At 45.8% G+C, this 27,975-nt stretch overlaps 1 protein-coding gene across 13 annotated transcripts; it reads right to left on the reverse strand.

Moving 5' to 3' along the window:
- Positions 1–936: 936 nt before the first annotated feature.
- Positions 937–27,962, reverse strand: IP6K2 (inositol hexakisphosphate kinase 2). Of its 13 annotated transcripts, none has more exons than XM_054245620.2 (7): positions 27,898–27,962; positions 23,635–23,753; positions 8,637–8,965; positions 6,461–6,686; positions 4,924–5,099; positions 2,599–2,774; positions 937–1,705 (listed from the first exon to the last, which is right to left on the reverse strand). In XM_054245620.2, the coding sequence occupies exons 3-7, from the start codon at positions 8,836–8,838 to the stop codon at positions 1,205–1,207; spliced, it is 1,281 nt and encodes a 426-aa protein (XP_054101595.1). In that variant the 5' UTR covers positions 8,839–8,965; positions 23,635–23,753; positions 27,898–27,962; the 3' UTR covers positions 937–1,204. The 13 variants fall into 13 exon arrangements, with proteins under 13 accessions (XP_054101595.1, XP_054101594.1, XP_078206931.1 ...); XM_054245619.2 differs by having other exon boundaries at positions 8,637–8,968; XM_078350805.1 differs by having other exon boundaries at positions 23,635–23,757.
- Positions 27,963–27,975: the final 13 nt, after the last annotated feature.

Raw genomic sequence — 27,975 nt, forward strand, 5'->3', positions numbered from 1 at the left:
TTCTAGTCAGCCCAGACCTCCAAGTATTTGAAATCCTGGTCAGGGAGGAGGACTTCAGGGTCTTGGAGGGATGGCTGAGAATGGCCAAGCTACACTCCACAGGAAGCAGGGTAGTGGACACGACCAGGCCAGTGTGTGCAGGTTTTCTTTTATTTTTATCTGTATTTACTTTTTGAGACAGGGTCTTGCTCTTTCAGGCTGAAGTGCAGTGGGATGATCAAGCTCACTGCAGCCTTGATCTTCCAGGCTCAAGCCTCCTAAGTAGCTGGAACTACAGGCATGCACCACCACCACACTCAGCTCATTTTTTTTTTTTTTTTTTAAGTAGAGACGAGGTATTGCTATGTTGCTCTGGCTAGTCTCAAATTCCTGGACTCAAGCAGTCCTACCACCTCAGCCTTCCACTGTTGGGATCCTGTAATCAGTCTGACCCAGTTGCCTATTTTTATGTCTAGAGTACAAAGGCATAGTGTGAGGTTTAGGTGAGGGGTAGAACTGCCAGAAACTGACATCCAGACCCTGCCTTCTCTGTACCAGTTCTGGCTCTGCAGTTTAAGTCCTCTCTTGGCTGGCATAGAAGGGAGTAAAAGCTGGACCCAAGGTTTGGAGCACCTGCCACCTAACTGGCTTAAGTTGCATAGGGCCCATGAGAAGACCTGTGCCAAGTGTTGTGTGGTTTGAGACTCTCAGCTGGCACAGATCCCAGAAGAATCTGACTAAGGTATGTATATGGGGGGGATCCTTTCTGGGTGACCTTCAGCGTGCTAGGTTGGAGACTGCAGACCATGCCAAGAGGCTGTGCTGACTTTAGGATCCATGGGGTAGTGGTGGTGGCCAGAATATTGAACCAGGAAGGTGGTCACGGCATGTGGTGAGGATTCCTAGGGTTGGGAGGGTGACTCCCTGCCCTTGAAAGAATGACAGCAGCACTATATACAATAAACAAAAAGATTTGTATTAGGACAGATACACTCGGGGAAGAAAGAGGTATCATCATCAAATGTGGAATGTTGAAGAAATAGTTAAAATAAATAAAGACTCCAAGCGCAGCTGGGGCTGGCTCAGGCTGGGGCTCACAGAGGCCACTGCACATCAGCTTCAGGCTGCAGGAGCCACCACCTGGCCATACTGGCCTCCTCCCTGACACAGCACAGCTGTGCCAGGGACACAGCAAGTCTCTCAGGTACTGGAGCAGCTAGCAAGCTCACTCCCCACTCTCCTCACTTATCTCTGTGACAATGTCTATCAGGCTCTGCAGCCCGAAGATATAGCCAGCATCCTGGCCCTCATGCACCACAGTGTCCTCGCCATACAGCCTGCAGGTGGTGTGTGCAAAATCGATCATGCGCACGTCTACAGAGCTGGCGCCGATGGGTTTGTAGGCATAGGCCCCAGCAGACTCATCAGCTGACTCCTCTGACAGGTCCTCCAAGTCCTCAGCATCTGAGTCCAGGACCACTTCGGGCCGCTCCTTGCCATCATAGATGACCAGCAGAGAGCTTGAGTAGAAGCGGTAGGACTCCTGTCGCTCCAACACCGCCTTGAGTTCAGTCAGCTTCTTGAGCACAGGGCCCAGGAGTTCACGGCGCAGGTACCGCCCGTTGTGGAAGAACTGGTAAAGTGCCTCCTTGAAGCCCTGCACCGACAGCTTCCGTCCATGATACTTGTTCATGAACATGAGCTGCCCACTGCCTGCTTGGTACACCTGTAGGAGAGAGACCAGCAAGTCAGGGGCTAAGGGCCATCTCAAACCTTGGATCCTGGGCAGCGGTATGTATGCGTGGCAGGGATGTGACAGATCACATCAGATCAAAGCTTGTCAAGTACACCAGTCACACATGAGCCACTGTCCACTATATTCTCTGACTGGCCCCCACCTGGGATGCAGCCATCCAACCTGGGTTTGGTCATTGTGCCCTGGCACCCCAACTCAACATCTGGGTCACTAGAGAGGACCTAAACCCTCTTGCTTTCTTCTCAACTACTATCCACAGATTCTGGACTCAGTCAATCAACCCAATCTCCGGATCATGCAGGCATGCATGCTTTCTTTTTTAACCAAAAGGCAACAGACTCATGTGGAGTTAAATCTGGAATCGTTGTTTTTGATGGAGTCTTGCTCTGTTGCCCAGGCTGGAGTGCAGTGGTGTAATCTCAGCTCACCACAACCTCCGCCTCCCAATCAATTCTCCTGTCTCAGCCTCTGGATTACTAGGATTACAGGCACATGCCACCATGCCCAGCTAAATTTCTGCATATTTTTTTAGTACAGATGGGGTTTCACCACTTTGTCTCCCAGGCTGGAGTGCAATGCTGCGGTATCGGCTCACTGCAACCTCCGCCTCCTGGGTTTTCAAGCTGTTCCCGTACCTCAGCCTCCCAAGTAGCTAGGATTACAGGTGTACACCAACATGCTTAACTAATTTTTGTATTTTTAGTAGAGACAGGGTTTTGCCATATTATCCAGGCTGGTCTCGAACTCCCGACGTCAAGTGATCCACCCGCCTTGGCCTGGAATCTTTTGAGCAAACAGGACTATGCCAGCATGGGGAAGTGACAGCCATTGGATGCCCTAGCCAGCCCTAGCATCCCCCTCACCTGCATGCCACACACACGCACACCAATGACCGCAGATGTGCTCTGCTGACATTTTCGGATTTGATTGGCCGCCTTCTCCTCTGAAGCATCGTCACCATGTTGTCGTGTGCCCATCTTGAGGTCAAGGACACAAGGCACCTCGTAGCGGGAAGTCAGGTTTTCCAGTAAGATAAATTCTGAGTAGTTAAGAAAAATACCCCCAAAAGGAAGTGCTACTGCATGGGTCCTTGGTACTCCCAATGCACAGTGCCTGGATGCAGTGATCCACAGGAGACTCCAATAGTCCTGCTGCCTCCACACAGGGAGTCCAGGGCTGAGTAGAAAGCTGAGAAACACCTTTACTTCTTTTCAGGGAACTGGTGTGAAAGCAGCCTACGCCTGGGCTCTTCCAGCTTGGGAGACACATGAGCCATTTCCTGAACTCTTAGCTACGTGTAGGACTAGGGTCCAAAAACAATGTTCTCAATTACAAGTAGAACAACAAGCAAGTTCAGTAAATCCTGTAGCCTTATATGTGAACTGGAAGTATCAGTATAAACTCATGAAAATACTTTTCTCTTTATTATTTGATTTTACTTTTTGAGATGGGAGTCTCCCTCTGTCGCCAGGCTGGAGTACAATGTTGCGATCTCTTCTCACTACACTCTCTGCCTCCCGGGTTCAGGTGATTCCCTGCCTCAACCTCCCAAGTAGCTGGGACCACAGGTGTGCACAACCACACCCGGCTAGTTTTCTCTATTTCAGTAGACACAGGGTTTCACCATGTTGGCCAGGATGGTCTTATTCTCCTGATCTTGTGACTGCCCACCTCGGCCTCCCAAAGTGCTGAGATTACAGGCATGAGCCACTATGCCCGGCCTTCTCTTTATTTATTAATTATTATTATTATTTTTGAGAAGGAGTCTCACTCTCTCACCAGGGCTCGAGTGCAGTGGTGCGATCTCGGCTCACTGCAACCTCCACCTCTTGCTTCCAAACGATTCTCCTGGCTCGCCTCCCAAATAGCTGAGATTACAGACGCCCGCCACCATGCCCAGTTAATTTTTTGTATTTTTAGTAGAGATGGGGGGTTTCACCATGTTGGCCAGGCAGGCCTCAAACTCTCAGCCTTGTGATTCACCCGCCTCAGTCTCCAAAAGGGCTGGGATTACAGGCATGAGCCACCATGCCCAGCTACTTTTCTCTTTAAAGTAAATGTCTGCTTCCCAGCCGTGTGCACTAATAAGGTCTAGAAACAATGATCAGAATTAATGGGTGCGTCTAGTGCACAGACCATTGTCTCATCATTTCCCATTCAAGGAACCAGCGCTCCCTTGAGGGGAAGCTGGTAAACTATGGCCCACTGCTTGCTGTTGCATGGCCTATAAGCTAGAAATGGTTTTCACATTTTTAAGAGACCAAAAAAATAAATACAGGCTAGGCATGGTGGCTCACGCCTATTATCCCAACATTTTTGGAGGCTGAGGATCACTTGAGCCCAGGAGTTTGAGACCAGCCTGGGCAACATAGTGAAACCTCACCTTTACAAAGGGGAGGGGAGGGAAAGGGGAGGGATAGAGAAGGCAGGGGGAGAGGAGGTGGCTCATGGCCTGTTATCCAAGCACTTTGGGAGGCCAAAGCAGGTAGATCACCTGAGGTCAGGAGTTTGACACCAGCCTAGCTAACATGGTGAAACCCTGTCTCCACTAAAAATACAAAAATTAGCGTGGGGGCGGACACCTGTAATGCCAACTACTAGGGAGGCTGAGGTATGAGAATCACTTGAACCTGGAAGGCCAAGGTTGCAGTGAGCCGAGATCACACCACTGCACTCCAGCCTGGGGAAAAGAGCGAGACTGTCTCCAGAAAAAAGAAAACAGAGAAGAAAAGAAAGATTTCCTCATATACTGCTCATGTCCAGTGCCAGTCTGGTGAACCACGAGTGAAAGGTCAGTCTTCTCACCCAAACACCCCAGCCCTTTGCAGGTGAGAAATGTTTTGAGACTTCTGAAGAGTTTGAAAACAGGAGGCAGCCCCTTGCCATCCTCCTCTAGGTTATCTAGGCCAAAACCTACCTGATGCAAGCTGGCCCCTTCATGAGGCACCCCTCACCTCCCAGAGACCCATTATACCCACTCATCATCATCTACACTCCTAGGCCAGTAGCTGCCCTGAGGGAAGTGATTATTTGCTCATAATTATCATACAGGGTGTTCTGAAATAACCTGGATAGAAGAAACTCAACCATGACTATAAAAACCCAACTTCTTTCTTCAAGATCCAAGGGCCTTCCTTGTTTTCTCTCCCCTAACCCTCAATGCAGAGATGCCCATGAACAAAGGATACTGTACTGGTTCCGGTGCTTTGCATTCTCCTTCATTCTCTGTAACTGTTGCTGGTGACATTTCATGCTCCAAGGGTTATAGTGTTTAAGCTGGGAACTTATATTCCCCTTTTTCTCTACAGTGTAGTACAAGACTTCAGATTTCTTTAGCCATTCAAATTCTTCTTCTAACTTATGGCTATAAAGAAATAAGGACCAATAAATCAGTATGTCTTATCAGAAGTTAGACGGCTCACGCCTGTAACCCCAGCACTTTGGGAGGCCGAGGCGGGTGGATCACGAGGCCAAGAGATCGAGACCATCCTGACCAACATGGTGAAACCCCGTCTCTCCTAAAAATACAAAAATTGGCTGGGCATGGTGGCGTGCGTCTGTAGTCCCAGCCACTCGGGAGGCTGAGGCAGGAGAATTGCCTGAACCTGGGAGGCGGAGGTTGCAGGGAGCCGAGATTGTGCCACTGCACTCCAGCCTGGCACCTGGCAACAAAGTAAGACTCTGTCTCAAAAAAAAAAAAAATAATAATAATAATAAAGAAATTCAGGGTTAAAAGAGGCACAAAGAAACTGTCTTTATTTTTTTTAAGACGAAGTTTCACTCTTGTTGCCCAGATTGAAGTGCAATGGTGCAATCTCAACTCACTGCAACCTCTGCCTCCCAGGTTCAAACGATTCTCCTGTCTCAGCCTCGCAAGTACCTGGGATTACAGGAACATGCCACCACACTCGACTAATTTTTGTATTTTTAGTAGAAATGGGGTTTCATCATATTGGTCAGGCTGCTCTAGAACTCATGACCTCAGGTGAGCCACCTGCCTCAGCCTCTCAAAGTGCTGGGATTACAGGCGTGAGCCACCACACCCAGTGAGAAACTTTCTAGAGTAATGGAAAGTGACTTCTTGATGTGGTGGTGGCTTACCGTGTACACATTTGCCAAAACTCTTTGAGCACTTCAAATTGGTGCATTTTACCGTATGTATACCTCAAGAAAGTTGATTTTAAAAAATAAAATTAGGGGCCAGCCAACTACTATTTTCTACAGCAAAAAGAACCTAAGATTTCATGGGAACAGGTTAACCTACTGAGCTGCATTATATGTACTTCAATTTATATATACAATTTATATTTTCACAAGCTTTGCCAAGGTGCAGGAGTAGGATGGCCCTGCTTAGGGGGAATCACTGAGTTTCGGGGATGTCCAACTGCCCATTTTGTCTTCAACTACTGATGAACAACCTGAGGTAAAAGGATGGCTCCTGTCGATCACTGCTACATCTCCAGTTCACAGCCAGGTACACAGCAGTCATAGAAAAGTGAGTGAATCTCTTACAGAGGCCAGTGAAGCTGTCTATCCAAACTGGCATGATCTAACCAGAGTCAATTACAATAAAAGAGAGGCAGAGCACACCATGTGGGAATTATCCACTGAATGACAGGGCACCTAATAAGTCCACTTGAGTTCTTAGCTCCAGGGAACTGGGCTGTAACCAAAATCCCCAACCCTCCCACATAGCCAAGGGTTGGCTGCTCAGTCTCCACTCACCTCTTCATTTTCTCCTCTTTCCGGTGCTGGCGCACCCAGTCCTTAGGGGTCTTTTCTGTTTCTAAGACATGATGTTTTTTGTTTGTCGTCCACCTTAGGAGCTTACTTTTTGGTTCACAGTCTGAATTATCTACAATCTCCATAGTTCCATGGTCCCCTTTTAATGGATATGCTATTAGACACAAGTTCCTGTCTTCATCTTCTTCAAAGCGCACAGATACCACACCTGGAAGGGGGTGAGCAGCAGAAAGAACTTTTAATTCCACAGGAAGAAGCCTTGTAAGTAACATGATTGTAACATTTGTTTTTTCTTACCCAGTTCTTTAGTCTCTATGTTGCCAGAGGCCCCAAACTCATCTGCAAACTTAACAAATATCAAAACAGCTAGAAAAGATGACACCATACAAGACAAGCAATTAGGGAGCAAACATGGCCGAGAGTCTTCCTCTCTGATGTACTCAACAAGGCAAGAGCCAAAGAATTACAAGACACATTTTTCCATCATTGAAAATGTTTATTAATTTTTATGTAACTCTTCTAATCCTAAAAGACTTAAAACATTGGTCTTTATAGTTTGCAGGAAATTTTAATGCCCTAAACAGAAACTCCAGCAGCCTCAAAGCTTGCTTTAAAGCAGAGCCTGAATACTGGGGAACACAGGTTTGCCTGAGGGTTGAGAACCAAGAATAAGGGAAGACTGGGTAAGCAAAGCAAAATAAAGGGGCAAACAAAACAAACCACACAGCACAAGACACCCTAGCAAAGGTTTCCCATAGTGCCCCCACATGGGGTAGGCACCCAGGCCTTTTTTCCTTATAAAATATGTTTTTATTAGTCTTTGCAATCTCATGTCACAAAAGAACAAAATGATCACAAGGCTGATAGAGTTGGTTGGGGAGCACAAACGTGGTGACCTTGAAAGCAGCTTTCCCCCTTAAGTCTCTAGAACCTGCCATGAGTAATTAGACAGTCTTTGAGGATGGGGCTGTCAGGTGGGGGGCGTTTCAGCAGGTGCCGACGAGCGCCTTACAAACGACTGGCTGAACACCTTTCCTCCCAGGCCTCTCTGCCCCAGGATCACTCAATCTGCTCAGTCCTTGCTGCCCGCCCGCTCGACTGCTGCAGGGGAATGCATGCTCAGAGAGAGACGACACTTCTGAGGTGGCCCCAGCTCTGGGTGCAGAGGACCCAGGGTGGGGGATTCAGACCACACTTCCCTGTGGCCACAGGGGAAAGGACCAGGGGAAAAAATGGGGTAGGGACGGCCAGCTAACAAGGGACCTTTGGCTTTGTCCTGGAAAAAACAACAGAGAAGGACCAAGTGAGGGCCCCCAACTCCCCCATCCCCACCACAATACACATGCATATTCAGAGTACAGAGACAGGCACCCAGTACATTCTGTCCTTCAAGACAATGTTTCAACAGTCCCAAAAGAACCTAAGTTGTTCTAGAGTCTTTTATGTAACCAGACAATGCACATTTAAAATTAATTTCTTTAATGGATTCTTCCTTGATTTACAAAAGACTCCCCCCCTCCCCAACAAAGACCCCACCATGCTGGTGGCTGCTGATGTCCCCTATAAAATACATTGTAAAAAGGAACAAAAAATTATCTGTGAATGGAAAGGTTGCTTTCACATAGCAATTTTGGGGACATTCTGTAACAGCAAAGGGCTTGGGCTAATCAGCACAGGCCTCCCACTCCTGCATTCCATCTGACTCAACCCTGCTCCCCCGGCCTACCTAATCACCCGGGCTTCTGGTTTCCTGGAGGACAAAAAGCAGGCGGCAAGTATTCTGGGTAAAATCCTCCCAAAGTCTTCCCCCACCGTCCCCACCATGGGGGACTATGGGTTACTGTGATCAAGAGACACCTGAACATAAAACACAACTACACTTCTACCAAAATCAAACTCAAATCCACAAAACAAAACAGAATTGAGCAATCTTACCAGGCTTGAAAACTGAGGGTGTGAGGTGCTGGGCTGAAGGCCAGGAGGAGGAGGAGGAGGAGGAGGAGGAGGAGGAGGAGGAGGAGGAGGAGGAGGAGGAGAGGGAGGAAAAGCAGAGTGGGAAAGAGTGAGGGCTCCAGGGATGGCTGCCAGGGCCTTCTATGGCCACGATCCCTCACATCTCCTCGCCAGTGTGGCAACCCCTCCAGCAGCTGGGACTTACCTTTGTACTGGGGAGTGAATTTGCGCATCTCAGCAGGGAGGGTCTCGTAGAACTGATGTTCCCTTGGGACCAGGGGCTTGCACAGGGTTGTCTCATTGAAGCGGAGCACGCATGAGTGCCCCCCAACCTGGTGGACAAAGGGCTCCAGCAGGACGCCTTTGGCGCGGGGCTCCACATCCATGGCCCTGAAGGCTGGGCTCATCCTCCGGGCGCAGATGGTGGGAAGAAGGGGGAGGCGGCAGAGTCCAGCAGCCAGTACGTCTTCTGTCTCTTGTCTGTCTGTGTGTCCCTCTCGACTTGGCTTCTTGGCTTGCTCTGGCCAGGACGCTCTGCTGGAAGCAAACACAATGATGACATGGGGGTTAGAAGTAGCGTAGGAAGTACCTTAGAGCTGTTCGCCCTGCTCCTCCAGCAGAAAGACAAAGACAAACAGTCCGAGCTCCAGCGGGGCTCCGCCCATGCCACCCACTTTGGCCCCGCCTTCTCCAGCAGAAAAACAAAAACACCATGAGCTCATAGGGGCGGGGCTCGATGCAGACAAGCAGGGAATGGTTCCAGGTGCCCCTAAAAAGGCAGAGGCCCCACTATGGTGTTAGAAAGCCATAGGCAAAACTGATGCAATGGTGAGGTGAAATCACAATTTCAAACCTAATGCCTGGATTAAATCTTACCATTTTCTTTTTTGAGACGGAGTTTCGCTGTTGTTACCAAGACTGGAGTGCAATGGCACGATCTCGGCTCACCGCAACCTCCGCCTCCTGGGTTCAAGCAATTCTCCTGCCTCAGCCTCCCGAGTAGCTGGGACTACAGGTGCGCACCACCATGCCCAGCTAATTTTTGTATTTTTGGTAGAGATGGGGTTTCACCTCGTTGACCAGGATGGTCTCGATCTGCTGACCTTGTGATCCACCCGCCTCAGCCTCCCAGAGTGCTGGGATTATAGGTGTGAGCCACCGCGCCCGGCCACCATTTTCTGGTAAGAATGTCAAGCTTAATGTGAATGATGCCCAGGTCTCCTATTAATTCTGTTTTTATAAAATGCATTTAAATATAGGGAAAACCTGCTTAATCATTATATAGTAAGACTCATTGTTTACTTGTCCAGGTTGTCTACACACACTGCTCCTGCCCAAGGCGAAAGACAAGCCCCATTAGCCTTATTAGCAATGGAGCTTGGGTCCAGCTTTAATGATTAACGTCTGTATCTAAAAACAACTGATCAAGGCTGGCTAACTCCATTTAAAAAGATAGACAGTGTTCTAGGTCACTGACTATTTTTATCATTCTAACTTGATCACCAAAAGCCGGAGCACACCTTTACACCAAAGTTGTGCTCCTGGGGCGATCAGGGTCGCATCCACTCACAAAGCCACGCACTGAATGCGTGCTTTCAGCACAGCACATCTCTGTATGCACTGTTAACTGGTACAGGGCATGCTGCACTCGCTCTGTGTTTTGTCTAATTTATGCAGTCTCTACTACCATTTCTTAGAGGGCTTGAGTTACATTTCAGTATATGTATAGGGATTTTACTGGGAACGCCTTCAGTTCCCATGACTCCAACTGAGAAAGGAGTGAGGATGGATCTGGAGATGTGCCCTCTGTTCTCTAATGTGGGGAAATGACCTATTATGTATCAGGCTCATTACAGGAATTTCTTACACCCTATTGCAAACAATGAAGCTAATTAGAGAAGATTAGGAAACTCACCCAGGACCAGGGACAATAAGCCATTTCTCCCAAGTGAATCCACACAGCTGCCTCTAGGGCCCATGATCTCTGGCACTGCCCAGCTTAATTTTTACTTTTTTTTGAGATGGAGTCTTGCTCTGTCGCCCAAGCTGAAGTGCAATCTCACTCACTGCAACCTCTGCCTCCCAGGCTCATGCGATTCTCCTGCCGAAGCCTCCCAAGTAGCTGGGACTATAGGTGCCCACCACCACGCCTGGCTAATATTTTTCTGTATTTTTGGTAGAGATGGGCTTTCACCATGTTGGCCAGACTTGTCTTGCACTCTTAACCTCAGGAGATCCACCCACCTTGGCCTCCTAAAAGTGCTAGGATTACAAGCATGAGCCACTGCACCCAGCCAATTTTTATTTTACCTTTTTTTTTTTTTTTTTTTTAAATAAACAGGGTCTCATTCTGTTGCCCAGGCTAGAGTGCAATGACAGGATCATAGCTCACTATACCCTCAAACTCCTTGGCTCAAGGGATACTCCTGCCTCAGCCTCCCAAGCAGCTAAGACTGCAGGCACATGCCACCCCACTTAGTTAATATTTTCTATTTATAAAGTAGCCTCTTTTAAACAGTGTAAACTGGTGTTAATCTCTTCCTTTCAGAGAGTGCCTGACTGTGGGCCTCAACTGACCTCAAGGGCTACGAATCAATAAGTTTTTCTATATGCAAAGAGCAGAGAATCTAAACCTAAGGTTCTGATCGCTTGGTACCACCTTCTCATCACCACAAAAGCCTCCAGGACGGCATATATTGAGAAGAGTCCAGAAACTGAACACAGGCAGTGGGACTGTAAATATGAGTACATTCTAGCCATTCTAGGCTCTATCCCTAAGATGGAGCTCTGAGAAGTCTGGCCACAAAAGCCTTTTCTCCAGGTCTATGCAGACTAGTTGACAAGAGTCTACTGAAAAGACCTTTTGAATAAGAGTAATACCAAAAGAAGCTACTGGTTCATGTGCCAGTACCAAAGCACATGTCAGGCACCATATTATAAAACTGTTAAAGCACAAGATGCTCCTCATGGGCCAGGCCTTAGAAACAATCCAGGCCAGGTATGGTGGCTCTTGCTTAGAATCCCAGCACTCTTGCAAAATATCAATGCATTGCACATAATAAGGTAACTCCTATTTTATGATCCTTTTGTTTCGATTATGTTCTCAATATGAACATAAGTAGGCTTCACTATAAAACACACTTCTCACATTTGGAGTTGCAAATAAGCGGAGCTTCTGTTCTAGGGTCCCTCACAGCCCCTATCTCTGCAAGAAAATGAAGGATCAATTTTCCAAAGATTACAAAGCAAATCAGCTTCCTCCGTAGGGGCTTCAACTACACCAGAAGAAAAGAAAAGCCAACTATACCAGATGCACCAATCTCCCTGTTCCCTCCTCTCCCCTCTCCGCCCCGCTCTCTGCAGTGTGACCTCTAGGGTCTAAAGCTCAGTTTCCCTGGAAGGCTGGAAAATTAACAGTTACCATAAAGCCCATGCAATGTGTGGGCCCAGTACCTAGAAAGACAGGAAATAAATGCAAAATACTGGCTTCAGATTTAGTATCTATTTTAGCTTTCCACATTGCCTCACATTTGTCCACGAAACTATGAACACATAAGAAACACAGAACATCCATCCTAGCACAGCATACAGTTTTCCCCCACAGTCCATCCACCAAATCTATCAAATTGGTTTAAGGATCTGTTGGGGAAAAAAAAATGCCTTATTATTCTTAACTTTTTTTTTTTTTTTTGGAGACGGAGTTTCGCTCTTGTTACCCAGGCTGGAGTGCAATGGCACGATCTCGGCTCACTGCAACCTCCGCCTCCTGGGTTCAGGCAATTCTCCTGCCTCAGCCTCCCGAGTAATATTCTTAACTTTTTAAGTAATGCAAATAAAATGACTATGACTCATGAAAGCCCCTGGGCCCTTAGCTCGCTCATCCAGAATTTAGTTAATGAGACTACAAAATGGGATCAGCTGGGGCCACTTACTCTGGCTCAAGAAAAGCCCCAGGGTCAAGCAGTCACAGAGGAATGGTATAAGGCACACTATACTGATGGCGGAAAAACAACCCTCACCACCCATACCTCCTCCCCATGTGTCCCAGAGCCAACACCCAGCATGTGCCTGGTACACATATAAAACCCAGGGTTAATCATGCAATGCCTCATACATTGCTGGTAGGAATGCAAAGCCACTTTGGGAAACAGTCTGGCAGTTTCTGATAAAGTTAAACATATACTTATTATATACATAGCAATCCCATTCCTAGGTATTTAAGAGGAATGACAAAATGGCCAGGTGCTGTGACTCACGCCTGTAATCCCAGCACTCTGGGAGGCCAAGATGGGCAGAACACCTGAGGTCAGGAGTTTGAGACCAGCCTGGCCAACATGGTGAAACCCTATCTCTATTAACAATACAAAAAATTATTGGCTACTTTGCCTAGCCCATAGTATGTATTATTTTAATAATAAGAAAATATTATACTTAAAAAGATCCTGCTAGGTGTGGTGGCTCATGCCTGTACTTCCAGCACTTTGAGAAGCCGAGGCAGGCAGACCACTTGAGGTCAGAAGTTCGAGACCAGCCTGGCCAACATGGTGAAACCCAGTCTCTACTAATAATACAAAAAAACTAGCCAGGCGTGGTGGTGGGCGCCTGTAGTCCCAGCTACGTGGGAGGCTAAGGCACAAGAATCACTTGAGCCAGGGAGGTGAAGGTTGCAGTGAGCTGAGATCGTATCACTGCACTTCCGCCTGGTTGACAGAGCAAGACTTCTGTCTCACACACACATATACAAATACATCCTACCCGCTGTTCAATAGTTTCTACATACAAACTCATTGGCTGAAATTTCCTTTTGCATCTATTCTTTTTGGGTTCATCTGCCTCACTTTGAGTATCTTGAATCACTCATGCTAAGGTCAGCCTTGGCCTCTACTAAAACATTTTTTAAAAATTAGCTGGACGTGGTGGTAAATGCCTGTAATCCCAGCTACTTGGAAGGCTGAGGCAAGAGAACTGCTTGAACCCAGGAAGCAGAAGTCGCAGTGAACCAAGATTGCACCACTGCACTCCAGCCTGGACACAAGAGTGAAACTCTGTCTCAAAAAAATAAAAGTATCCATAAGGAACAAAATATCAACATCAAATATGTTCCAATTATACTGGCTTCTGAGGGACCTTTGTACTTGCAATTCCCTTTGCTTGATATATTCTTCCCCCAGATAAACCCCTTGCCTCACTCTCTCAACCTCCTTCAGCTCTTTAGGCAAATGTCAGCATTTTTTTTTTAAGAGATAGGGTCTTCCTCTGTTGCCCAGGCTTAAGTGCAGTGGTGTGATCACGGCTCACTGCAGCCTCAAACTCCTGGGCTCAAGTGTTCCTCTCACCTCAACCTCCTGAGTAGTTCTGACTACAGGCGTATATCACCACAGCCAGCTGAGCAAATGTCACCTCTTTAATGAGATCTTGAACCACTCTATCTAAAAGTGCCACTCCCTGGGGCACCCCTGCTTCATTTTCTCCTACTTATTACCATCTAACTAACATACTCTATGTTTTTTTTGACACCGAGTTTTGCTTTTGTTGCCCAGGCTGGAGTACAATGGCACAATCTCAGCTCACCACAACCTCCACCTCCCGGGTTCAAGCGATTCTCCTGCCTCAGCCTTCCCAGTAGCTGGGATTACAGGCGTGCACCACCACACCTAATTCCTTTTCCCCCGCCTCTGGGGTACATGTGCACATCCTGCATCCTGCAGGATTGTTGCATAGGTACATACATGGTGGTTTGCTGTCTCCATCCCCCTCAACTCAGTCGCCTACCTCAGGCATTTCTTTTTTTTTTTTTTTAAGACAGAGTTTCACTGTTGTTACCCAGACTGGAGTGAGATGGCGCAATCTCGGCTCACCGCGACCTCCGCCTTCTGGGTTCAAGCAGTTCTCCTGCCTCAGCCTTCCGAGTAGCTGGGACTACAGGCGCGCACCGTCCAGCTAATTTTTGTATTTTTAGTAGAGACAGGGTTTCACCTTGTTGACCAGGGTGGTCTCGATCTCTTGACCACCCACCTCGGCCCCCCAAAGTGCTGGGATTATAGGCGTGAGCCACCGCGCCCTGCCTACCTCAGGCATTTCTTATTTGTCTTATTTATTGTCTGTCTCCTCCCACCGCATTTTCCACAAGTTTCATAATGTCAGATTTTTTACTGTAGTGTTCACTGCTGAATTTCCAGGATCTAAAATAGCACCAGCATAAAGTAGGCACTCCACACAATATGCCTCAAATCACTACTGTGTCATGAATACCTACCACACACAGCAGAGAACTCATAAGACACCTACTGCAATCATCATCCAAATCCACACCAATCATATAGTGAGTACAAGTATTGAAATGTGGCATGCTGCACACTTTACAAAATGCATTCCAAGCACTGGCTAATATTAGTTTATTTTGCATTTATTATCATCCACCTTATAAGTCTGCATAAACTGGGGAATATAAATTAAGGACCCATGCCTGAACATTCATCTGAGATCTTCTGGTGTAGACACATCTCATGTCAAACAAAACCCAAGCTCTTAATGTAATGACAACTAACCTTTTGGAAAACTCTCTCTTGTAGAAAATCAAGTAACAAAAGACTAATGAAGAATAAACTTTGAAAATGTGGCTATAAGAAGATTTCAATTCTATCATTGTTTATAACAAATATACTAACCAGCATTCAGCTATTCTATGTGGATACTGAGGCCATATCCCAAAGATATGACCAAGGTTTTCAGGTTGCTAATTCATCGCTAAAAAATAATTCTCTTTTTCTTTTTTAATTTTTTTATAAAAAAGAGACGGGGTTTCACCATGCTGGCCAGGCTAGTCTTGAACTCCTGACCTCAGGTGATCCACCTGCCTCAGCCTCCCAAAGTGCTGGGATTACAGATGTGAGCCACCGTGCCCGGCCAAAAATAATTATCTCATGCCAACCATGAAGATGAGAAGTAAGTATAATTTTCTTTTTCTTTTCTTTGAGAAGAAGTCTGGCTCTGTTGCCAGGCTGGAGTGCAGTGGTATGATTTTTTTTTTTTTCAAGATAGAGTCTCGCTTTGTCGCCCAGGGCTGGAGTGCAATGGAGGGACCTCGGCTCATTGCAACCTTCACTTCCCAGGTTCAAGCAATTCTCCCACCTCAGCCTCCCAAACAGCTGGGACTACAGGTGTGCACCATCACACCCAGATAATTTTTTGTATTTTTAGTAGAGACAGGGTTTCACTGTGTTGGCCAGGATGGTCTCATCTCCTGACCTCATGAGCCGCCTACCTCGGCATCCCAAAGTGCTGGGATCACAGGCGTGAGCCACTGCGCCTGGCCAGAAAAAAAATTTTGTGTGTGTGTGTGTGTGTGTGTGTTTTATTTTTTTATTTTTATTTTTTATTTAGAAAAATTTTTTTAAATAAAAACTATTGGCCAGGCACAATGTCTCATATCTATAATTCCAGCACTTTGGGAGGCCAAGGCAGCTGGATCACTTGAGGCCAGGAGTTTAAGACTGGCCTGGCCAACATGGTGAAACCCCATCTGTACTAAAAAATACAAAAATTAGCCCGGCATGATGGCATATGCCTGTAATTCCAGCTACTCAGGAGGCTGAGGTAGGAGAACTGCTTGAACCGGGGAGGCAGAGGTTGCAGTGAGCTGAGATCATGCCAGTGTACTCCAGCCTGGGTGACAGAGCAAGACTCTAACTAAAAAAACTAAAAAGTAAAAATAAATGAAAATAAAAGATAAAAACTATCCCCATCTTTTGTAGGCAAAGTAAGGAGAGGTTATAAGTTAGTCTTAAGTATATACAGAAGGCCTCTTCCAACACTGAGTCTGCCAGTCCAGCCTTAAAGTGTGTCAGCACAATGCCAAAAGAAAATCATTCCCGGCCAAGCACAGTGGCTCATGCCTGTAATCCCAACACTTTGGGAGGCCCAGGCAGGCGGATCACCTGAGGCTGGGAGTTCAAGACCAGCCTAATCAACATGGAGAAACCCCATCTCTACTAAAAATACAAAATTAATTGCCACACGTGGTGTTGCATGCCTGTAATCCCAGCTACTCAGGAGGGTGAGACAGGCGAATCCCTTGAGCCCAGATGGCAGAGGTTACGGTGAGCCAAGATGATGCCATTGCACTGCAGCCTGGGCAATGAAAGCAAAACTCCATCTCAAAAAAAAAAAAGAAAAGAAAAAAAAGGAAAACTATTCCCTCCCATAAAGTGAACTTTCAAGGAAGGTGGCAACAAATGAGGTAGAATCCCTGGTGACAAAATGAATATGCAAAAAGGAATAAGGCCAGCTGTAATCCTAGCACTTTGGGAGGCCAAGGCAGAATTGCTTAAGCCCAGGAGTTTGAGACCAGCCTGGGCAACACAGCAAGACCCCCATCTCTACAAAAAATTAAAAATAAATAGCAAGGGATGGTGGTGCCTGCTTATAGTCTTAGCTATTCAGGAAGCTGAGGTGGATCACTTGAGCCCAGGAGTTTAAGAATATAGCAAGCTACTATCATACCACTGCACTCCAGCCTAGGTGACAGAGCAAGATCCTGACTCAAAGAAAAAAACAAACAATAAAAAACCAAAAACATTTTTAGTAAAATAAACTCAGGAAGAAAACAGTCAATGTCTGACTCTGAAAGGATGTCTTGTGGGAACACTACATTGACCTGTCTGGGTACCATCAACTAGCATCAAACTACTGTCAACCTCAGGAAAACTCCATAAAATTCAAGTCCACTGCTCCATAAAATCAGGACATCTATCATCCTTGACGATGAACACATTCATCTCCACATCCAGCAAGAGGAGAAGAATGAAACAAAAATATTTTTTTCATTCAATTTTATGACGGACTATTAGGATACCATAAAGAGCTTTCTTATAAATTTTATATTTTTTTAACCAGGTGAAAATGTTTATGATATATTTTCTTTTTTTGAGACAGGGTCTCTATTGTCAAGGCTGCAGTGCAGTGGCGTAATCTCAGCTCACTGCAGCCTGGTCCACCCAGGCTCAAGTGATCCTCCCAACTCAGCTTCCCAAGTAGCTGGGACAACTACAGACATATGCCACCACATCTGGCTAATTTTTGTATTTCTGTGTAGAGATGGGATTTTGCTATGTTGCTCAAGCTGATCTTGAACTCTTGATCTCAAATGATCCTCCCGCCTTGGCCTCCAAAAGTGCTGGGATTACAGGCACGTGCCACTGCACTGGGTCACTTTTTTTTTCCTGAGAGAGAGTCTCGCTCTCTTGTCCAGGCTGGAGTGCAGTGGTATGATCTCACTTCATGGCAACCTCTGCCTCGGGGTTCAAGTGATTCTCATGCCTAGCCTCCCGAGTAGCTGGGATTACAAGCACGTGCCACCATGCTTGGCTAATTTTTTTTTTTTTATACGAAGTCTCACTCCGTCACCCAGGCTGAAGTGCAATGGCACGATCTTGGCTCACTGCAACCTCCACCTCCCAGGTTCAGGCAATTCTCCTGCCTTAGCCTCCTGGGATTACTACTCAGTAATCCCAGCTACTTTTTGTATTTTTGGCGTGTGCCACCACGCCCAGCTAATTTTTGTATTTTTAGTAGAGACAGGGTTTTACCATGTTGGTCAGGCTGGTGTCAAATGCCTGACCTTGTGATCCGCCCACCTGGGCCTCCCAAAGTGCTGGGATTACAGGCGTAAACCACCATGCCCGGCTTAATTTTTGTATTTTTTAGTAGAGACTGGGTTCACCGTGTTGATCAAGATGGTCTCAAACTCCTGGTCTCAAGTAATCCACCCATCTCAGCCTCCCAAAGTGCTGGGGTTACAGGCGTGAGCCACTGCGTCCCGCCTCATTTATGATAAACTTTCAAGTTATAAGAAGGAAGATGGGCCAAGCACAGTGGCTCACGCCTATAACCCCAGCACTTTGAGAGGCTGAGGCAAGTGATCACCTGAGGTCAGGGGGGTCAGGAGTTCGAGACCAGCCTGGTCAACACGGCGAAACCCCATCTCCACTAAAAATACAAAAATCAGTTGGGCGTGGTAGCATGTGCCTGCACCCCCAGCTACTTTTGAGGCTGAGGCAGGAGGATCGCTTGAATCGGGGAGGTGCAGGTTGCAGTGAGCAGAGATTGTGCCACTATACTCCAGGCCAGGCAACAGAGTAAGACAGACTCCATCTCAAAAAAAAAAGAAGATATATAATTGTATAATCTGGCCAGGATGGTGGCTCACATTTGTAATCCCAGTACTTTGGAAGGCTGAGGTGGGAGGATGGGAGGATCACTTAAAAGCCCAGGAGTTCCAATACCAGCCTGAGCAATATAATGAGACTGAGTCTCTACAAAAAATTAAAAATTTGCTGGGTGTGGTGGTGCATGTCTATAGTCCTAGCTACTCAGGAGGCTGAGGCAGAAGGATCACCTGAGCCCATGAGGTCGAGGCCACAGAAAGCTGTGATCATGCCACTGCACTCCAGCCTCGGCAACAGAGTGAGACAGAGACAAGAGATGAGAGCGACAAGCGGGGGTGAGGGCGAGAGAGTGAGAGTGAGAGAGAGAGAGAGAGAGAGAGAGAGAGAGAGAGAGAGAGAGAGGGAGAGAGAGGGAGAGGGAGAGAGACTTCTCCTGCTGCACACAGATCATTTTTTTAATATATAAAGTGGATAATCTATGTTGTTTAAAAGATTTACAGAAAAAAAAGACTGCCAAAAAGTACTAGCTATGTCACTGAATTGTACACATTGTACACTCAAACATAGTTAAAACGGGAAACTATTTTACATATGTCTTATCACATACATACAAAAACTAACAAAAAGTACCAGCTTCCAAGGCCCTGCAGTCACTGCATAAGAAACCTTGAATGCCTTGAAGTCTCACAGCTCATGCGTGAAAGAAAGTTGATACAGGTTTCCCAAATAGGACAACAATCCTAAAAATTGAAATGACATGTGATGAGTGCTGAAACTGAAAGAAACTTATCTATGTTGTTAGCAATAACAGGCTGGGTACCACAGTACATCTATAATCCAGCACTTTAAAAGGCCAAGGCAGGAGGAATGCTTGAGGTCAGGAGTTCAAGACCAGCCTCAGCAATACAGAAAGACCGTATCTCTACAAAAAAATTAGCAAGTTGTGGTGGTACACATTTGTAGGCCTAGCTACTCAGAAGGGTGAGGCAGGAGGATCTCTTGAGCCCAGGAGTTTGAGGCTGCAGTGATCTCTGATTATACCACTGAGCTTCAGACTTCGTGACTGAGACCCTATGTCAAACAAACAAACAAATAAATAAATAAATACAAGATGGGATCAACTACCCTGAGAAGTGACTATGGTGATCCTTCTTTTCTCTCTACAGAAAGTTTTAACACTGCTATTATAGAAAGAGGTGGTCAGGCCAGGTGCAGTGGCTCGGGCTTATAATCCTAGTACTTTGGGGGGCACATCGCTTAAGCTCAGGAGTTCAAGATCAGCCTGCGCAATATGGCAAAACCCCATCTCTACTAAAAATACGAAAACTAGCCAGGCTTGTAGTCCCAGCTATTTGAGGGACTGAAGCAGGAGAACAGCTTAAACCTGGGAGGTCAAGGCTGCAGGGAGGTGAGATCATGCCACTGCACTCCAGCCTGGGAGACAAAGTGAGACTGTCCCCAAAAAAATAAAAAAGAAAGAGGTGGTCAAACTGCTGTTCCAAAATGTAGGGACATAAGTACCATAGAAGTTACTTCCACATTTTTAAATGTGTAATTTTTGGTGATTTTTTTTCTCAATCTAAACATTCACTTTCTTACCTAATTTGTTTTCATGCTTGCATGTTCTTTTTTTTTTTTTGACACAGAGTTTCACTCTTGTTGCCCAGGGTGGAGTGCAATGGCGTGATCTCAGGTGATCCACCCACCACCTCGGCCTCCCAAAGTGCTGGGATTACAAGCATGACCCACCGTGCCCAGCCTCATATTTGTACATTCTTTTGTTTAAAGATGGCATTCATAATTACATGTATAATCACAAATTATTTGTTACATATTTTAAAATTATTATTATTAATTTGTTTATTTTTTTGAGATGGAGTCTCACTCTGTTGCCCAGGTTGGATTGTAGCGTCATGATCTCGGCTCACTGCAACCTCCACTTCCCAGGTTCAAGTGATTCTCCTGCCTCAGCCTGCCGAGTAGTTGGGACTACAGGCTCAAAACACCACGCCCGGCTAATTTTTGTATTTTTTAGTAGAAACGAGGTTTCATCACATTGGACAGGTTGGTCCCGTACGCCTGACCTTACGATCTGCCCGCCTCAGCCTCCCAAAGTGCTGGGATTACAAGTGTGAGCCACCGTGCCCAGCTTAAATTATTTTATATAAGCTTCAGACACCAGAAAACCTGCCCTATACTAGATGGTAAGATCATGATTCCCCTCTTTTCAGTTTTATGAATGTTTTAAACTTCTTATAATATCCTCCAACTCTGAGCACACATTACCTTTATAACTGAAAGAGAAAATACAGGGAGAAGAGGAGGATCCAAGATTGAAACAGGAAAACACAGATGGCTGCCTAGCTCTTGATGGTTTTAAATCCATCTAGAAACAAACACTGATGCAACCCACCCTTGTACCCAGAGCTTCACTCTAAGTGAGGATAACAACCACAACACACACTGTCCTTAAAGTGTATACAAGGCGCTAGAAGTAGGAGCCCTCAATAGCATTTCATTCTGGTTTTAATAAAAAGAAACCACAATTTAACTGGAGTGATTTCATGAAAGTCATACAATAATGTAGTTCCTTCCCCCAAAACAGAAGGTTCTGTTCCAAAAATATGGACAAGCTTTTCCATAAGGGACACAGTGGCCTCCCAGCTGCTTCTCCTTTTTAGAACCACCAGCAGGACCACACTGCCCTATCTCTTTGCCTCGTCTAACCAGATTTCTGGAATAACAGACTACAGGGCTTGAAGGTAAGGGGAATGTGGACGAAGGAACTTTCAGTCTACCCAGAAATATCTTTATCACTAGCCAGGGGAAGATGGGGAGACCCTGTCTCCACCAAAAATTAAAAAAATTAGCCAGGCGCAATGGCACGTACCTGTGATCCCAGCTACTTGGGAGGCTGAAGTGGGAGGGTCACTGGAGCCTGGGAGGTCAAGGCTGCAGTGAGCCACGATCACGCCAGTGTACTCCAGCCTGTGTGCGAGCGCGAGACCCTGTCTCAAAAATAATAATAATAGCTGGGCGCAGTGGCTCACGCCTGTAATCCCAGCACTTTGGGAGGCCGAGGCGGGTGGATCATGAGGTCGAGAGATCGAGACCATCCTGGTCAACACAGTGAAACCCCATCTCTACTAAAAATACAAAAAATTAGCTGGGCATGGTGGGACGTGCCTGTAATCCCAGCTACTCAGGAGGCTGAGGCAGGAGAATTGCCTGAACCCAGGAGGCGGAGGTTGCGGTGAGCCGAGATCGCGCCATTGCACTCCAGCCTGGGTAACAAGAGCAAAACTCCATCTCAAAAAAAAAAAATAATAATAATAATAATAATAAAGAAATACATTTATCAGAATAACCTGCTAGAATTATAAAGAATTTTAGCAATTTTAAAAGCTTCTAGCTAAAACAATGATTGATTCTAAGGTGTCATTATGTCCCCTTTATCAATATATCAAACTTTATTTTGTTTTAAGAGATGGGGGCTTGCTATGCTGCCCAGGCTGGCCTTGAACTCCTGGCCTCAAGTGATCCTTCTGTCTCGGCCTCTCCAAGTGCTAGGATTACAAACCATGGGTCATCTGGCCAAATTTTCTTCAAATAGTTAAATGTATTCCATACACCTCCTGAGAGTTTCCAGTCTTCTTTGAAAAGCCAGTTACCCCTCTCTTAAGGACAATTCTCAGTCTCCAGTCTCCCGCCATGTTGGAAGAAATGTAACTCAACAGGAACACAGAGAAGCAACTCTCTCAGACTAAAGCCAAAAATTGCTCAGAAGTCTCACTCTGTGAGAGATTTTTGCTACTTCAAGTTACAGGTTCTCTCATATGCCAATAAGTAATGGCCCCACAGGGCCAGTGTGGTGGCTCACACCTGTAATCCTAACACTTTAGAGGCCAGGGCAGGAGGACTGTTTGAGCCCAGGAGTTTGGTAACAACCCTGGCAACATAGTGAGACCTTGTCTTTACAAAAAATAACTAGCCAGGCATGGTAGTACATGCCTGTCGTCCCAGTTACTTAGGAGGGAGAGGTGGAGGGATCACTTGAGACCAGAAAACAGAGGTTGCAGTGAGCCAAGATTGCACCACCACACTCCAGCCTCAGAGACAGAGCAAGACCCTGCCTCAAACAAACAAACAAAAAAAATAATGGTCCAGTTAGCTTCAGACAATATTACATGTTTCCTGCCAGTGGGCAATGTTTACCCCGTTTAGCTCTTAAGCTCACTGCCAAACCCAAATGACCATAAATTCATCCTCTGAAATAACGGGTGCCAAAAGTGATTCAGTCCCAATGGGCAGCCACAGAGGCAGGGTATCCCTGACCTGCCCAGGCAATCATCCCTGAGTGTTGGATTTGCTGGAACAGGGACAAAAGGGTGCCCTATGCTGCACCAGTTCCTGTGACCAAGGGAACTCTGACAATTTCCTCCAGGTCCTTTCAACATCTTACTTAGACAAATACTCCCCACAAGGGTCTGCAAACTATTCCAGGTTCATGGCAGCAATCTAGCAGCTTGAATCACCCAACCCATTCTGCCTGAGTACAGTCAGTGTTCTTCCAGATCAGCCCAGAAAAGAATGAGATACAACTGTGAGAAAATTCTTAAGACTGCACCAATCATAGCACTATGTCCTAATAAAGAGACACTTGCCAATTACCCTTCAGAAGTCCTGAGATAGCTCTCCAAAATAAGACACAGCAAAATATTTTAAAATTTTGTTGGGGAAATCAAATTTAACTGCATTCATAGTTCCAAAGCAAAGGTCACACTGATCTCTTCAGAATCACCCAGCTTGTGAGGAAGGCAGTGGATTCAGTCAACCAAGATCGCATTTGAGGCGAGGCATGGAGGCTTAAAACAAAAAATGTGGCCAGGCGCGGTGGCTCACGCCTGTAATCCCAGCACTTTGGGAGGCCAAGGCAGGTGGATCACCAGGTCAACAGATGGAGACCATCCTGGTCAACAAGGTGAAACCCCGTCTCTACTAAAAATACAAAAATTAGATGGGCATGGTGGTGCGCACCTGTAGTCCCAGCTACTCAGGAGGCTGAGGCAGGAGAATTGCTTGAACCCAGAAGACGGAGGTTGCGGTGAGCCGGGATCGTGCCATTGCACTCCAGTCTGGGTAACAACAGCGAAACTCTGTCTCAAAATAAATAAATAAATAAATAAATAATAAAATAAGATTGCATTTCAAGACCAGCATTGAAGGCCAACAAGCTACTTCCAGTTTTAACATCTTACTCTCCTCTTGATCATAACAAGGAGCTTAAGTTATTTTCCAAAGTAAAAACAGTCTTTAAATATGAGATAAATCATCCCAGGGGTCCTGTCCCTTACTTTCCCAGGCCTCACCTGCCCCAGTCCTGCTGGTCACATCCATTAGTTTTGTTTTTGTTTTTTTGAGACAGAGTCTCACTCACATCTCCCAGGCTGAAGTGCAGTTGTTGTAATCATGGCTCACTACAGCCTTGCCTTCCTGCGCTCAAGTGATTCTCCCAGCTCAGCCTCCCAAGTAGCTAGGACTACCAGCGCATGCCACCACGTTGAGCTAATTTTTTGTTATTTTTAGTAGAGAGAAGGTTTCACCACATTGCCCAGGCTGGTCTCAAACTCCTGGGATCAAATATCTGCATATCTCGGCCTCCTGAAGAGCTGAGATTACAGGCCTGAGCCACTGCACCAGGCCACACGTCCACTAGTTTTTAAGCCCCAGGATCTAAGCTTGTCAGCTGCCAACTGGCACCCCTGTAAGTTCTACCCTCCCAAATGCCCCAGGACCTTGTATCCTGCATTTATAGTCCTCCTCTGGCCTTCTCAATGTAAATACAGCATTCTGACTAACCCATAAAGTCTTCAACATGAGACCCTGGAAGTTGTTCAGAAGGCCCAGCACAGAATCTATAAAGGGCAGAGGCAGCACAAAGACCTGAGGAAGGGATAGACACACCTATCCTCATGCTCAAATACAAACACAAAGCAAGAAAATCCCAAGCCCTTCAGTAGTGGGTCTGTAATCAGCTGAGCTCTCTCTCCTCCAGAGGCATTTGTCTGGAAAAACAGATACTCTCAAGGAATGATGCCTTTTACTGCCTTACAAGTAAAACTTCTATTAATAATAGCTGAAAAACTGAAAACGTTCAATAAGAACTAATTTAGGAAGATCATAATCTCAGTAATTCGCAAAAAGATGGTTTAACAAGTTATTTTTGTTTTTCCTGTCAGATTGTTCAAGCTCATAAAAAAATAAATTCCTTAGTCAAGTATACTACATTCAGCCCTCCTCTTTCTTCCTTGAGTAACTAGGCAAGTTCTCAAGAAATATGATGACTCTTCAGCACCAAGGCCAAGCAGATACCGGGTCTGCCACCTCCACAGGGCACCCCATAAAAGCAGGTAAACTGAACTTACCACCACCCTCTGCTGATGAGGAGGAAGGAAACCGTGGCACAGTCCACAGACATCAAGTTTAAAGCACATCTAAACAAATGGGCATCAGAGTGAAAGCTGACAGGCTTGGGGTTAGGTTAATCCCCAAACAAATGTGGCTGCAGTCTCAGCAATACCATCAAATTTGTGTAGAAAACTGATCTTTGCCGAATGCAGTGGCTCACACCTATAACCCTAGCGCTTTGGGACACTGAAGCAGGAGGATTGCTTAATGCCAGGAGTTCAAGACCAGCCTGGGTAAAAAAAGGGAGACCCTGTTTCTACAAAAAAAAGTTTTAAAGGAGTTGGATCCAGTGGCATGTGCCCATAGCCCCAACTACCTGGGAGGCTGAGGCAGAAAGATCACTTGAGCCCAGGAGGTTGAGGCCACAGTGAGTTATGACTGCTACACTGTATTCCAGCCTGGGCAACTTAAGACTGTCTGTATTTAAAATATATATGTAAAGGCTGGACATGGTGGTTCACACCTGTAATCCCAGCACTTTGGGAGGCCAAGGTGGGTGGATCACTTGAGGTCAGGAGTTTGCGACCAGCCTGGCCAACATGGTGAAACTCCCGTCACTATAAAAATACAAAAAATTAGCTGGTGGCAGAAGACTGTAGGACAAGCTATTTAGGAGGCTGAGGCAAGAGAATTGCTTACACCTGGGACGGAGAGGTTGCAATGAGCCAAGATCACATCACTGCTGGGCAACAGAGGGAAACTCTGTCTCCAAAAATAATAATAATAATAAATAAATATTTATTATTATTAATTTATTCAAAAAAAAACCAGAAACATGTTTTAAAATGTAATAACAGAATAATCATCTGCCTACTTTCTAATGTATAAGAATGTGTTCAATTTGTTACTTAAGATGATTATCCCACTAGGGGAAATAACTTCAGTTAAAGGGAAAATTCTTCCCCAATGCATCCTCTTTACGAGCCAAACAATGGAAAATTTTCGCCTAAGCAAGCTGGCCTCAGGGAGGTTCAGGCTCTTCCCTGTTGCCTAGATACCAGTGACATCTCAGGAGCTAACAGAAGGCTCTGGCATCCCTCTCAGAAGGGAGACTAGCAATGGTTCATCAGTCAGTGGTTGCTCCTTCCTTCCCCACACATCCCACTGCTCAGATACAGGGCTGGCACACAGTGTATCTGTCTGTTACCTACGACAAAAGAAGTCTATTACATATGTTACACTAGTTTCTAGACCTTCCCCTTCCTCCTTGCTCCCTCCTCACCGAGGCTTTGCATAAAAAACAAAGGAACCAAATAAACAAACAAACAAACAAACAAACAAAAAAAACGGGTTTCTACAACTGTAGTCCTTGTTCTTATCCATTTGATTTCTTTCTCTCTCTCTGCCTCTATCTCTCTTCTGCCTCTGCCTCTCTCTCTCTCTTTTTTTTTTTTTTGTAGAGATAGGGTGTTGCTATGTTGCCCAGGTTGATCTTGAGCTCCTGGGTTCAAGTGATTCTCCATTTGATTTCTAACAATGCTTGTGAATTCTAAAGTCACAAAGCAGGTAAATCTATCAAAATGGCAATGTCAGACAAGACCACAAAAAATAAAAAATTTTTTAAATGAAAAAAATGACAGTTAATAGTTAACTTTTTCTCAAAAAGAAGTTACTAGGTCATCAACTGGCCTATTATGTCACATATGACAAGGTATTCATTTGGTCCTTTCTAACTCTGATAGTGGCTCAAGTTAAAATAACACCCTGAAGCTTCTCCTTAAACTTAACATCCAAGTTACAGGATGCAATTATACAAACCCCACAGCAACAACCTATAAAAATAAGCATCTTAGTTCACTTAAAATGTTACCTGGCTACAAATGCAAATACAGCAAACAGTTTAAACACTAGAATTAAACAAAATTATTGTAATCATGGTCCTTTATTAAAAATATCACAGAACTGATGATCTGCAACATTTTTATTACCACGTTCCAAAATTTCAGTACTTTTTCTTAAAATTATTGAAGATGATTTATTATTCTATGTACAATGTGCTACCGAAATGCTTAATTCGAAGCAGTAACTAGTTCTACTTCCCCTGGTATTGACATGCACTAGATTTTACTGGTTTCCACATTTTATTTTCACTCATTTTTCTGCTAGTGTGGCTTTTTTCATGAGACCGAACACAATCCTAAAATAAAATAAGCCATTAGGATGCAAAAGACAAAAGCAGTCTGTAATTAAATGTAAAGAGTGGAAATATCACTATAAAGATGTCCTCTCATCCATTTTAAGGCTTTTTTTTTTTTTCATAATAAGGTTAAGTGTGTAGATTCCGTCATCGAACACCATCTGACGGGCCCAAGTGGCATTCAACACTCAAAATGGCTGCACATCTGCCGACCCCAGGTAACAGTACCTGAGGCGCTGGGCTGACTCCTATCCAAAGATCCGGGAAGAAGATCCCTCTCCCCCCGCCAAATATCCGGGGAGATCGTGGCCACCAATGACCAGGGGAGACCCTGCAATGACACTGTAGATCTTGGGCTTCCTAAGACCCGGGAAGATCTCAATGACCCGGAAAGATCCTGCCCCCGCAAAACCCGGGAGACCCCTCCAACGACCCAGCAGGATTCTGCACCCCCAAAACCTGGGAAATATCTCTCCATTGATCGGAAGAAACAAGGCTCCTCCCAAATGACCCAAGAAAATAGAATCGACAGGGACCCCGGGAGATTTCCCCCACAATGACCACGGTAGACGTCCTTACCAAATAACCTGGAAGACTCCAATGATCAGAGACCACGTCTCCCAGTAGCCCGGAAAAAAATCTCCCTCAAAGTTCCTGGGGAACTAGGGCCATAGGCCAGACAACGCGAGCGTTACCTGCTGCCTCAGCCAGGTTCCCCACCGCTTCCGTCCTATTGTTTCTCTCGCACCAAAATGGCTGCGGCCAGCCCGAGC

Source organism: Callithrix jacchus, chromosome 15 (assembly GCF_049354715.1).
Source record: "Callithrix jacchus isolate 240 chromosome 15, calJac240_pri, whole genome shotgun sequence".
In the NCBI taxonomy this organism is placed as follows: Eukaryota; Metazoa; Chordata; class Mammalia; order Primates; family Cebidae; genus Callithrix; species Callithrix jacchus.

Bases quoted from the DNA above. Each gene is read 5' to 3' on its own strand.
- IP6K2 (XM_035275424.3), bottom strand. From the start codon at position 8,838: ATGAGCCCAGCCTTCAGGGCCATGGATGTGGAGCCCCGCGCCAAAGGC. The intron at 6,687-8,636 runs GTAAGTCCCAGC...ACCCCCTTCCAG, and splicing joins ATTCACTCCCCAGTACAAAG to GTGTGGTATCTGTGCGCTTT. The intron at 2,775-4,923 runs GTATCCTTTGTT...TTAACTACTCAG, and splicing joins AAAGCACCGGAACCAGTACA to AATTTATCTTACTGGAAAAC.